This window comes from Rhinopithecus bieti, unplaced genomic scaffold (assembly GCF_001698545.2).
Source record: "Rhinopithecus bieti isolate Rb0 unplaced genomic scaffold, ASM169854v2 scaffold_13351, whole genome shotgun sequence".
Lineage (NCBI taxonomy): Eukaryota > Metazoa > Chordata > Mammalia > Primates > Cercopithecidae > Rhinopithecus > Rhinopithecus bieti.
Genome location: NW_016807514.1, coordinates 2,134,561 through 2,148,317, shown reverse-complemented (window position 1 = coordinate 2,148,317; position 13,757 = coordinate 2,134,561). Strand labels below are relative to the sequence as shown.

Genomic DNA, 13,757 nt, shown 5'->3' with positions numbered 1-13,757 from the left:
CAGAGCTGCCTGGGTCACCCTAACTCCCCAGTTTGCCAATTCTAGGAGACATCACTCCAGCCCAGGCACATGCAGGTCCACTGGGGCTAGGGTGCAATTCCAACCTCTGCCAGCAGGAGGTGGCACCACCCAGGATTCTGGCAAGTGTGAGGCTGGAGCTCTGCAAAGGTAAAGGGGCCTCCTTCCGCCTGAGCCAGCTTGGTCTCTGCTGGAGGTGCAGTGTCCCGGGCGGCGGATGGAACAGAGAGTGGGGCATCAGTGGCCAGGCCCAGCCTCTGAGCTCGTTGGCTGACTGAGAGCTGTGCCGAGGCAGGGGCTGGATGTGGGCCCACCAGCTCTTCTGCCCAAGCCTCCAAACCCAACCCAGTGGTTTCGAGGCCAGCTCTCCAGCGTGGTTCTGGTCCCTGCTGGTTTCACGGGGCTTATAATTACTGCCCTCAGATTGGGGTGGTTTCTAGGCCTTGAGTCTCCTGCCACATGTGGTCAGTGGTCACCCGCAGCCCTGCCTTCTAGGAAGCCCTCTGTTGGGGACAGGATGGCAGGCTGGGGTGCGTTACATCCCCCAGCTCCCCTCCAGGCGGCCCTGCCCTGTACACCTGCCCCGTCCCCTGACCTCTCAATGGGGTCTCCTTGTGGCACAGGGCACTACCGACTCACAGCCCGTGAGAGTGGCTGTCCTCATCCACATGCCAAGGGGTCTGAGCCCATGATGTCACCCCAACAACACAGAGTACCAGGCAAACACTGATGCTACAGCACAGCCACCAGGCATCCAGAGACGGAGCAGGGAAGGAAACGCCCACTATCCCCCTCCATGGGCCAGGGTAAGCTGACCCCACAGCTCACACCCCAGCAAGGCCCCCACTCCCCCCGGCCCAGGGCCAGCCAGATCGTCCTGCCCAGCACCCGCCTTTCTGGGTGGTCAGCTGGGCCCATGCTTGGCTGCAGTGGTCCAGACCCACTGGCCAAGGGGACAGGTGGGTCCCTAGAGACAAGCGCTAGCAGTGCCCTCTTGGCCTGCCAGGGGCACCGGGCGCTTTAGGGAGTGGCGGGCAGCAGCTGGACCACACATGTGGAATGAAGGAAGCCAGACGGCAGGGCCCAACAGGGGCACTCCAGGGTGGGAGCTGCAGGGCGCACCGTGGGCACCCAATGCCCGCAGCACCTGCACCACCACATGTGCCTACTCGCTGCTGAGTGTCAGCTCCGACCTGCCCTCCTGAGGGAGGCCCCGACCCAGGGCTGCGTGAGCATCACACTGGTTCAGCTTCTTCAGAGCGTTTAGGAAGGTGGCTTCCTTGTCACCAGAGCCCTGGGAGGGCAGGCCTGGTCTATATCGTCAGGACAGCAACCCGCTCCCTAAGCAGTACCTGGCACCAGCACACCGGGCGGCGGTCAGAGGGGAGCAAGGCGGCCAGTGCTGGCCCTTCACCACAGCTGAAGGCACGGCCCAGGCCTCTCCCATCACTCCTCCCTGCCCTACATGGGCCCTGACTCAGCCGCCCCTTCTGCTGGTTTCACCTCCCTTTGCTCCCGACTCTTACCCTGGCAGGGCAGCAGCTCCCCCTTCCCACTGGCAACGCCGCCCCCAGCCCAAGTGCCCCACCTTCCTGCTGGGTTTCTGAACCCAGATGGGGGTCCGTGGCCTCTCTGGGTTGGGGTGCAACCATCCCACACCCCCACCCCTGTACCCAAGCACCCCGCTCGGCCTCAGCCAGCATCTCTAGACTCAGACAAGGCCACAAGAGGCCCCCTTCCCATGTGTGGAAGCCCAGGGTGGTCTCCTGGACTGAGGGGGCTGCCCATCAGCTGCTCCTCCCCTCTCTCCTACTGGCTCGGCCCAGGCCAGCTTCTCAAAGCCATAAGGCGGGAGAGGCAGACTCCCAGTTTGCAACTGCAGTCTGGGTTGGGTTTTTCAGGTCCTGGGTCTGCACACATGTGCTCTGAGCAGCAGCCCGGAGCTCACACACTTGAGCCGCCTGCCAGCAGCCTCCTCTGGGCCGGGCCTCCCCTCCAAGAAGGAACCCAGGGGCCAGGTGGGGGATCTATGCAGCCTCTCGCTGCCGTGATGGGGAGACCCAGGCCGGGGAGGGAAGTCTGCCCCAGGGCAGGGCACACAGCACAACTATGGCAGAGCCAGGTGGGAGGCAGGGCCGGGAGTCCTTCCCCAGCCGTGTGCACATGAGTCCATCTAACTCTGAGGGACACAGGCAGGGGGTGGCCAGGCCACCAGGGGGTGACAATAGAGTCCCCTCCCCCACAGTGTGCAGCCCAAAGGCCTGATGGGCATGGGCTGAGATGGGGAGGACAGAGGGCCCACCTCTCCTCTGGGGTCGCATAGGGCGTTTCATCTGGAGGGACCTCTGCTGGTTGAGCCAGTGACATCTCTGACCCTCAGACAGGCCCTGGGAGTGCTGCTCGACCCAGGGGACATAAGGGAACAGCCATGTCCAAGGCAAGGGTCCAGAGGGCAGCCAGGCCGCCTCTGGGAGCACAGGCGGGCATAGTGCCGGCTCAGAGCACCCCAGGTACATGGAGGCGGAGGCCTCCAGTGCAGTGTTAGACCACATGGGAGCTGCTCTCCTCTCTGGGTGTCGCACGCTGGCACTCTGCAGGGTGTCATGGAAAACCAAGAATGGAAAACCAGACACTCGGGCCAGACCACTGCTCCCCACACCACCGGGGAAGGCAAGGGCGGGCTCAGGCTCAGGGACTGAGAATAAGAAGCAGGCGTGGCCCCGCCCTCGGGCCTCACTAGGCCCTGCTCTTCCCACCCCAGAGACTGGGTGCCCTGGGCAATACAGCACACCAGGACTGGGCGGCCAGGGCAATGGGGAACGGGGACCCACACTCTCGCAACGTGGGAGCCAATGGCAAAGTCCTTCCTGTAGACTCTCACTTTTGAGAAGGGAACCCTTTTGGTGTCTGATTTCCATAAGATCATCTAGAAGGGAGGGAGGTGTGGAGGTTGTACCTTCCCTGCCCTCTCTCTGCCTCAGAGGCAAGTTCAAGTGTGTTTCAAGGCCCCTCTGGAGTGTTTTAAGGCCCCCTTCGGGTACAGCCTCCTCTGGAGCCTTCCCAGATTGCTCCGGGCCCTGGAGGTGTCAGCACCCTGAGAGCTCTGGCCCCAGGCTGGGGAAGGAAGGGCGGATCTTTGGGCAGTTTCTCCACCAGCCTCTCTGCAAGCCTCACTCCAAGCTGCTAGTGGGGAGTCCAACTGCAGAGCCTCAAGCCTGTGGGGCATGTTCCTTGTCCCCTGGCAAAGCCCCAGGAGGGCTCACAGCACCCTCCCAGCCAGGATGACCCTGGCAGGCCCAGGGAAGGGGCTCCACAGCAGCCCCAGGTTCCAGCCGAGCAGCCCACCCACAACTGGCCCGTGGGGGTGGGAGAGGCCACTCCTGTCAACCGAGGCCTGGGCAGACGGTGCCAGTGTGAACCAGAAGATGCCCCCACACCGAGGCAGGAAGGCAAGGCAGTGGAGGGTGAAGGGTTCCAAACCCCCCAGGGGCCAGAAATCCAGCCCTACCCCCAGCAAGCCCTCACAGAGTCCAGGCAGCCTGGCACAGACTGGGTGGGCAGTGCCCTCTGACGGGCCCAGGCTGAGCTGCCACAGGAGACGCCCCTCAGGGCAGCCCTTGGCCAGGAGCTGAGATGCCGCAACACCCTCCCTATCCCAGGCTGGCGTCTCAGGCCCACAGCCTGGCCGGGTCCCTCAGCAACAAGAAGGGGCTTGAGACGGTGAGGCATCCCTCAAACAAACACGCCTGGCTTTGCCTGGGAAGTGGCCCCCAGGGGACTCCGTCCCCACTCTAGAAGCTTCTCAGGCCCCCACAGAGAGCAACTCCCGCTGGGCCCAGGCTGACAAACCCATGCCAATCCTGGAAACTCCCAGGAGACCGAGGAACCGGCCCCGCCCCTGCAGGCGTCAGCTCCCAGGAACTCGCCATCTGGTATCCCCCACCCACAGAGGCAAAGCCTGTGTGGCATCCCTCTCACACAGAGGCCACCATGGGCAAGGGATGAGGGGGGACAACATGCCCCAGATAGTGCCAGGAAGGGGGTCTGGATGGTGCCCAGGCAGGGTGGCCTAGGAATGGGGCTAGTCCTCACGTGTCCCCAGGCCAGGGGTGCCCAGGCCACCACCAGGGACTTTAGGGAGAGGAAGTCATTTCTCCAACTCAACTCAGCCACAGGCTAGTGGGACCCAAGTCACTCTTGTTGTCAAAGTGAGGGTCACCACCTGTTCCCAGGGGGTGAAACATCCAGCATCTTCCGTAGCGAAACAGACGCATCACAGCTCTGGGGCTGTATTTCCTGAAGCGTCGGTGTAAAGGCCTTGCTGGGAGTCTCAGTCAAACGAAAGAGAAGGTGCACTCCAAGGTCACTGCTCTGCGTCCAGCAGACCCGAGTAGGTGAACGCACTTAGGTGACAGGCTGGCATGCAGGCGAGTCTCACCTGGGCCCTCCATGGAGCAAGGAGGCCAGGAGCCGGGCACCAGCCCTAGAGAAGGCCGTGGAGGCACTGGGAGCCCACCACTCACACAGGGGGCACCCTGGGGGGTGACGGCCAGACGGGCCCCGAGGTCCCAGGAGCCTCCTGCCAGGCTGTGCAGGCCCTGCCCAGGGGCCCTGGCATCTGGCCCAGAGAAGACCTTTAAAATGGGCAAGTACCGCAAATTAAGACTTCTGGGGCCCCAAGTGTACAGACATCCCCAGGACAGCCTCCTGGGAGGCAAATCCCAGGAGGCCCGGCTACAGGAGGAGGCTCCAGCCGAGTGAGTGACGGGCGGGTGGGCAGTGGGATGTGGTGGGTGGGGTGGTCCCTGTCCCTTTTGAGGGTTTCAGGGAAGGTCACCATCACACAGATGGTGAAAACAAAGCCTAGGAGAGTGAGTGTTCCAAGGCCCCCACTCACAATAGGAGGCCAGGAGAGGGGATTAGAGGCCAGGAGAGGGGATTAGAGGCCAGGAGAGGGGATTAGAGGCCAAGAGAGGTGACTAGAGTCCAGGAGAGGGGATTAGAGGCCAGGAGAGGGGATTAGAGGCCAGGAGAGGGGATTAGAGGCCAGGAGAGGCGATTAGAGGCCAGGAGAGGGGATTAGAGGCCAGGAGAGGGGATTAGAGGCCAGGAGAGGCGATTAGAGGCCAGGAGAGGGGATTAGAGGCCAGGAGAGGGGATTAGAGGCCAGGAGAGGCCCCACCGGACTGACACCTGAGCTGCCCTTCCACAAGGAAGACCCTGCCTGAGAGGAGGGTCGAGAAAAGGACATGCCCCCCAAGAGCCGCCTCTTCCAGGGGACCTGAGGGGACTGGGGGCGCAAGGCTAAAGTGCCCCAGGCTCCCAGAAGTCCCCGCAGGGCAGCGGGCGGGGGCCGCACCCCATCTCCGTTGTCCTGAAGTACATCACAACATTCCTGCATCTGTTTCTACTTTCAGACCCAGGGAAACTTGACAGAGCCGCTGCCTGGATCCCCACGGCGGCCGGGACATGTGAGTGTGTGCGGGGGGGCCCCGGGCTGGCAGGCCGCCCTGCCACATCGCAGGCAGGCCCAGGAGGGAGGCTGAGGCTGCTCGGAGCCGGCCTGGGCCCTGCTCTGGGCCTCCAAGGCAGAAAGAAGGGGCGTCCTGACCCCGGTCACCCAGAGAACGACCCCCCCATGCTTCCCAGACAGAGGCCAGCGAAAGGGTCAGTCCTGTCCTTGCTTGGGGCGCCTGTGTCCAGAGCCAGCCAGGAGTGGGGGCATCAAAGGGTGAGGGTGGCTGACTGGGTACTTACTCTTCACCCCAGATTCCTGGGCTCTAGCCCCCTGCTCAGCCCTGTGCCGGTTCCTCGGGGCCTGGCACCGTCCCTCCTTCCCTCTAACCTTCCCTCCCTGCAGCCACAGTCCCTGTCCCCAACACCTCCTCCAGCCCATTCCCACATCCAAGAGACCCCGCAGAGGAAGCTGAGGGCCAGGGTCTCACTTCTCGGTCACCCCTACCCCACCTGCCACACCCCACACCCTCCAGGCTCCCCAAGGCTGGGCAGGGATCACCTGGGCCCACAAAGCCCGGCTCTGCAGGCGAAGGGTGGCCTCACACAGCCCCAGCCCTGGACCAGGCCTCCTCGGCCAGCCTCCCCCGCCACCTAGCAAGCAACCCCGGCCTCCCTCAAATCAAATCTAAGGGACATCACAACCAGTCCAGGTCCCTGCTGATCAACCACGGCAGCTTCTGCTGTAGAAAATCTTTAATAGGATCTCCACCCACAGGCTCACTCCCCAGTCCACCGAGAGAGGCCTCAGCACCACAGCAAGGCTTACTGTGGCTGCAGAGGGTCTGCAGTTGGGGTTATGGGGACCTGGCAACTTGGCCCTCGGTCCCTTTCCTGGCCTGAGCCTGGGGCAAGGTGCGGCCAGGATTCCACAGAGCCATGCTCCACAGGAAGGAGCCACCGCCACAGCGGCCTCTGCTTCTCCATGTCCACAGCCACCCTCTCAGGCCAGGCCCGGGCACACCCCAGAGGGCGGGGATGGTTGAAGCCAGGAGCCCGGGCAGGGTCTCCAGGCGACACTCACCCAGGCAGGTCCTGCTGTCAGTGTGGAGCCGGAAGCCGGGCTTGCACTCACAGAGGTAGGAGCCTAGGGTGTTCACGCACCGCTGCTGGCAGCCACCGTTGTGGGTTCGGCATTCGTCCACATCTGGAAAGGAAAGGGGAAGGGTCAGCAGCTGGGCACCCGCGCCTTCCTGCCTTGCTGACATAGCCCCCCAGGTGCCACAGGCCCAGACCCAGGACCCCCCATGCCTCAAGGGCACCATCTCTGAGCCCCTCACCCACACCTGGCGGAGCTGGAGCCGAGGAGGCACGGTCTGCGCTCCCACCTTGGACACCTGCTCAGGAAGGAAGAGCCACCGTCTCGAGGGCCAGCCAGAAGGTGGGGAGCAGCAGAGGGCTCCAGGGACAGGCTGGGCCCCTAGCGCCTTTCAAGACTGAACCTGGAGCACACGCGGTTTTCTTAAGTCCAAATCCACAAAGTGCTTCCTGGGCAGTGTCAACCACTCCACTAGGACCCACAAGCCCAAAAAGAGAAACTGACAGCTTTTGAGATGGCCATGCCCAGGCTGTGGGGGGAGTCTGAGAGATGGGAGGGAAGGGGCGGACGTGCTGGCTTGAAGAGTGTCCCCACAGTTCATGGCCATCTGGAGCCTCCCAGTGAGGCCTTGTCTGGAAACAGGGTCTTTGCAGCTGCCCTAAGTTCAGGCTCAAGATGAGATTGTTCCAGATGAGGGTGGGCCCTAAATCCAATGCCCATGTCCCGACAAGAGACGCACAGAGAGGGCCATGTGAAGACCAGGCAGAGACTATAGTGATGAGGCCACAGCTAAGGACGGCCAGAAGAGGTCAGGAAGGTCCTCTCTACAGGTTCACAGGGAGGGTGACCCTGTGGACACCTTGGGTTCAGAATCGTGGCCTCCAAACGGTGAAAGAAGAAACTTCTATTGTTTGCAGCCACCCTGTTTGCAGTGTTTATTCCAGCAGCCCGGGGAAACTAATGCGGCTGGGGTCAGCCTGGGCCCCCCACACCCACAGGCTCCCCATGCAAAGACCCAGAAGGGCAGCCCCACCGCATCTCAGGCAGGAGCCCCCGCTGTGCCAGCGCCCTCCCCTGTGAAGTGCCACCCACCATCCCAGAGCAGCCCAGACCCCGTCAGACCCTCCCTGCCCAAGGGCCAGCTCAGTTTAGAACCATGTGTCCTCAGGTTCCAGACTTAGCTGAGGCCCCACTCAAAGGCGGGAGGGGGAATGGGAGAGCAGGAAGGGGTCGAGGGCAGCCTGGTCCTGAGGACTCTCCACGCATCTGCACTGCCTGGACTTCCACAGCCTGGGGACCGGCCAAGGGGAGCAGAGCAGCAGCCCAAGGCCACAGACACCTCGCAGGACCCTTGTCCCCCCCGCTGCTTACCAAGCCCCCTGAATAAGCATGGCTGAAGAGAACAGGGAGGGATCCAAGGGCAGGTCCACTTTTGAGAGGAAGCCTCCTACCACAGGACACCTGGGCCCACCTGCTTCTATGCCCAGCCCCGTGGAACAGGCATAGGGAAAGTGCTGGCTGGAAGCCCAAAGGTGCAGTAGGACCCCTGGAATGCACCTCGAGCTGAGAGCCGGTGGTGCTCCAGGCATCCTTCCCCTGATACCCTGCCAGGTCTGGAGACCCAGGGGGCTGCACCCAGGCCCATCACCACCCTCTGCAGGAACGTAGTAGGAAAGCACAGATGTGGAGATGGCTTTGGGCTGCCCAGCCTCTCATCCCACCCTCCAGGCCCACGTCGCCAAGCCAGGCCTCAGGGGAATCCAGGCAGCGACCGAGGCAAACAGAACAGAGCAGACAGGCAGGAGGCCACAGGCTTCCTGGACACCTGTGTATGCAGCCCCTGGGCTAACCTGGGTCAGAAGCCCTGCAGCTGCTGGGCCCCTGCCAGCTGGCCAGAACACCCAGCACACAGGGGCTCTCAGAGGAGAAGCAGCCAGTGGCGGGGACAGATGGAGCTGTGCAGCCTCAGCACTGCCCACAGAACATGCCGTGACCCCCACCGGAGAGACTTCCAGAAGCACTCCAGGAGGACTCTCCTAGGGGTCTGGGGCCTCTGGGCATGGCAGAAGCTTTGGAAGTGCCAGTAGTGCCCCGGCCAGAGAGGCCAAGGCTAACATGAGGGAGAGACCGCGTGGGCCATATAGACAGCATGGACCAACTACAGGAGGTGCCAGGAGAGGAGGGCAAGAGCCCAGTACCCAGGTCAGGGCAGACATGGGCATCACCCCAGGCACTGCAGTCCATCCCTGCTACTCAGGCCAGGTGACGCTGTCTTTTTTTTTTTTTTTTTTGAGACAGAGTCTTGCTCTGTTGCCTAGGCTAGAGTGCAATGGCGCAATCTCGGCTCACTGCAACCTCCGCCTCCTGGGTTCAAGCGATTCCCCTGCCTCAGCCTCCTGAGTAGCCGGGATTACAGGCACCCGCTACCATGCCCGGCTAATTTTTGTATTTTTAATAGAGACAGGGTTTTACCATGTTGGCCAGGCTGGTCTCAAACTCCTGACCTCAGGTGATCTGCCAGCCTTGGCTTCCCAAAGTGCTGGGATTACAGGCGTGAGCCACCGCACCGGCCCAGGTGACACCTTTTATCCGACAACCTCACCCACCCCAAAGCCGGGTTCACAGATCTGAAGAGAGGGAGGGGCTTCTGAGAGCCGCCAAGGAGTCACCATGGGGAGAAAGACAAACACGTGCTCTTCCAAAAGCTCTGAGCCGAGCGTCTGGGGCCCTCTGGCCAGGGTGACAATGGAGGCCCTGCCCGCTGACCTTGCCTCGAGAGGGAAGGCAACATTCAGTTCAAAATGCCACCGGCAGACTCCCACCGGGTGTGGCCTCGCTGAGAGAAAATATGATTTCAAACGACCAGTCCTCGACCGCATGGGAAACATGGCTAGCCTGATCCCTCGCTTCCAGGGGCTACACAGAGCCGAGGTTCTCTAATTCTGCTTAACAATCACCAGGTCCATGATCGGCTGTGACCACCACGCCTTCCCACCACCTCCAGTTCCCACCCACGGTTCCGGCGAAAATGCCTGCCTTCGGGACTAAATCCTAAAACTCCGGCATCGGAGCACTGTTGACAGCTAGCTGCAAGCAGCCAGCGCAGCACACACCGAGAAGTTCTTCATAGCTGTCCCCGAGCCTGAGTCCACGGATGACACCCACCCACCAGGCTGTGCCCACCACCTATGGAAACCCTGCTGCCCATCCACGCTCTGAGAATCTGCCTGCAACCCAGAGATGACACCAACAGCCCCACGAGGCCGGGGTCTCTGCCTGGGACCTCCAGGGCCATCCACTCCCTGCACAAGCCACACCCACTCTGGGGAGACCCCCAGGGTCCCTAAGCCCTGAGGCTGCCTCCCAGAGGGGGCTGCAAATGAGACCAGGAACCCTCTCCACCTGCACCATGAAGTCGTCACTGCAACCTTCACAAAGACCAGGATGGTTTGCAGGAAGAAGCTTGAAAGCAAAGGGTTAACAGGCCCCCAACAGTGCCCCAAAGAAGCTTGAGGGACAGAGGGACCTGGTGCCCTCCAATGAGAGTCAGCTGGGGTGCAGATTCATGCCCAATGGGCAGGGCAGGGTGGGTGGCACCCACCTGAAGGGCTCAGGAAGGAGGCCCTTTCCCCCTGAGCTCAGATCCCTCCATCCAAGACCCCTGAGAGGGGGAAAAGTAATGATGTAAGTGTCCTCCTGCTACGTGGACAGGAACACTGGGACTCCAGCATCCCAGCAGGGCTCGGCCCCGCCTCTCTCAGCCACTAGTCCCTTCAGAAATTCCACGCTCCTTCTGGAAATGCACAGGCCCAGGTCGGCTAGGCCAAGCCCTTCTCACCCTAGCCGCACCGTCTGGTAGTGGCAGGGGGCTGTGGTGATGGAGACAGGGTTGGTGGGTGGGGGCGGTGAAGCGCACCCAGGCTTCCGGTGCCTGCTGTTTGCTGTCAGCCAGGATCAGCTTCTGGACACAGCGAGCCAGCTCAAGGGTGAAGGATTTGGGGCCTCCCACTTGGACGACAGAGGCCTACAGGGACAGGCACTTGGCCAGACAACCTCCTGCCGGGGTCCCCTCCACTCTGAGATCTCGGCCCCTTTGAACTGAGCAAATCGCCTTAATAGAAATGATTTTCGCTCAGAAAGTAAGGCAGGAACACGTCACCCAAACCCTTTCCGCCCCACTCCCAAGGCACCCCACGTGATGGCAGGGCTGAGCTGTTCTCAGACGGCTGCAAGGATCCCGCAAGTGCTGAGCCGGTGACCCTGGCTGCGGCTGTGACCTGAAGAGCCATAGGCACAGTGGCCTTTCAGGACAATGTGGTCAGCTGAATAACGAACATCCCCCAGAGATGTCCACATCCTCATCCCCAGACCCTCATCTGGCAGAGGGACCTACCTTTACAGATGGGACTGAGTTGAGGATCTGGGATGAGAGGTTATCCTGGCATATCCAGGTGGGCCCAACATGATCACAGCGTCCTTATAAAAGAGGGAGGCAGGAGGGTCAGAGGGTGGGGAGGAGGAGATGTGAGCATGGAAGCAGAGGTCAGAGGGAGGCAGGGATTGGCAGGTGCTGTGCTGTAGGCTTTGAGGATGGAGGAGGGGCCACAAGACCAGGAATGCGGGCGGCCTCTATAGGCTGAAAGGGGCAAGAGATAGACTCTCCGCTACAGCCTCCAGAAGGAGCACAGCCCTGCCCACGCCTTGATTTTAGCCCACTTTGGACTGGGCCTCGCAGGACTGTCAGGTAATAAATCCGTGCCGTCCTAAGCACTGAGTGTATGGTTATTTGTTACCGCACCCACAGGACGCAACTGCAGAGCACATCACTGTCGTCTCAGGAGTCACAGAGGCTCAGACCATCTGGGCTGGAAATTGGGGCTCCCAGTGCCACCTCTGGCAGCCCGGCCCCCCGGCTCCTGCGCCCTCTGTGGGTCTGGTCGCACAGCCAGGTTCACGGGAGCCGCGTGCCCTGCAGAAGCTGGCTCCCCAGGTTCTCTCCTCTGCAGACCTGTGCTCCAGGACCAGCCCGTGCCGCCTGCACACAGACCATGCTGCCCACTGAGCCCCGCAGTGGGACCAGGGCCCCCAGGAAGCACTGGTCCCCGAGACGCAGAGGCCAGTGTGGGGGCCTGAGCCTGAGGTGGGCGGGGCCCCAGCAAAGGCCGAAAGGAACCTAGAGGCCCCTATGAGTCAGGCAACAAAACCTGCTCATTCCAGTGACAACGGCCCAGCCTGGAAGCAAATCCACTGTCCCTGCCCAGTCCCAGGTCAAGCCCCACATGGGGAAGGTGGCAGGCCAGAGAGGCCCCAGACATGAACATGAACCAGACATGCGACATGAACCTGGCGGGAGCCATCTGGTGGGAGACAAGTGGGCTCAGAGAGCAGCTATTTTAAGGAACAGCTGGGCCAGGATCCTGCTGCTGCCCTCGGCTAGATACGAGACTATGGACTTTGGCAGCCTCACAACAGAACCGTCAGCATGCTGGCACACGGTGACATGGCTGTGCCAACACGGGCTGGTTCACCGGGAGGCTGGTGAGACCTGCAGTGTCTACCAGGCTGGGGAGTGGAGGAGCCTCAGGGAGCCCATGGGGCCCCCAGCGACCATCACCTACGTCCCACAGCTCCCAGCCCAGGACTACAAAGGCAAGTGGACAGGCATGGCTGGGCTGCCTTGAACCAGCTGCCTCTGCAGAAACCACCCAAGACATACCCCTTCTGAAGCCCGCCTGGACTTACAGGAAACTTGGAGGGCTCTGGGCCCCTGCCAGAAAGCTCTGCTCAGGGCAGTTATCAAGTTCCAAGCCCTGCTTTGTCCCCCACACATGCCACGGGGTCCTCACCCCCAGGGAGCACACACCATTACCTACGGGCCCTTCTCCTTCTCCCCCCCAAAAGCTGGAGCATGCCTGGACCAGGACAGGGGCTCCCAGCTCCCGAGAGCCCAGCAACACCCAGCCAGAGGCCTTGGATGCTAACCAGTCGCAAGGCATTTAGTGCCACTGTGGGTGGACCTGGCCTTGGCTGAGCCACACAGCCGGAAGGCTGCCTACCCAGCGAAGATAGAGCCTGGACCGCCCCCCGGGCCAAGTGACCAAGACAGGGATGAAGGAAGCCTTTGCCACACTGAGGGCATCGTGCTTAGTCCTTCAGGCAGGAGAGCAGCAGAGGCTCCGACCAGCACTCGAAACAGCTGAGGAGGGGTGATGTCTCTAAGGAGGCATTTCAGGACCCCCACCAGCCACTGCCTACCCCGGATAATGCAGCTGATGACTCACTGGGAGCCGCACACCCCACAACCCCTCCTCCAATTCCCGAGGGTGCCCAGCTCCAAGCTCTGTGGATCCCAGGAGTTCAAAGCAACCGCGTGGAGGGAAGCGGGCCCAGTGCGGGCCCCAGATCCCAGCTGCAGAGAGAGGCAGGACGGAAAGAGGGCAGGGCTGTAACCTGCTTCCCAGGTCACCAGGGTCCTCAGTTGCCCATGCCTGTGGGGCTCCAGGAAGAACGGCACCTGCCACATTCACAGACAGGACCCCAAAGGGGCTGAGCTCTGGGGACCCTGGAGACTCAGCTCCGGGGGTCCCAAAGGGCCTTTCTCTCTAGCCTGCCTTTTCACTTGACCTGCAAAAACGCCAGTGCCATGGGGAGCGGGGGACCCTGCTCCCACAGACAAACGCCGGGGATGTTTTCCTTTCCTCCGGTCAAGGGACCCGGCCGTTAGCAGTCTCTGCCGACAGCCCTGAGAGGGGACGGGGGTGTCCGACTTCTCAGCGCCCACGGGCCCTGTCCCAGAAGCAGGGCACTGCCCCGCCCTGCTTCCTCCAGCCTAGCTGGCAGCGCCCTGGCGCAAACTTTAAAAAGAGGAAACAAAGGGAGCGCGCCGGGGAGAAGGCGCCCTGGCCCCGCCCGCCCCTGCCCAGGCTCGCCCGGCGCCCACCTGGCCTCTGGTCACCGGCGCTCACGGAGTAGCCGGCCTGGCCCAGGTGGCACGGGTAGCAGCCCCTCCAGAGGTAGCGGTAGTGCGTGCCCGCGACGCGCGCCAGGCCCCCCAGGAGCCCAAGGCACCAGAGCGCGGCCAGCCCGCGGTCCCGGGACGCCCCCATGGCCGGGTAGGCCGGCGGGCAGGAGGGCACGAGGACCAGCCGCGCTGCGCCCTAAGCCGGCGGCCGGGCGACGGGGCAGG

General features: G+C 62.4%; 1 protein-coding gene across 1 annotated transcript in view; it reads right to left on the bottom strand.

The window, feature by feature from the left end:
- MEGF6 (multiple EGF like domains 6) overlaps nucleotides 1–13,757 on the bottom strand; it is a 122,344-nt gene that overhangs the window by 28,585 nt on the left and 80,002 nt on the right. The window contains exon 5 of the mRNA XM_017882421.1: nucleotides 6,557–6,679. Within this exon, the coding sequence (XP_017737910.1) occupies nucleotides 6,557–6,679 (123 nt within the window). The remainder of the gene's footprint in view (nucleotides 1–6,556; nucleotides 6,680–13,757) is intronic.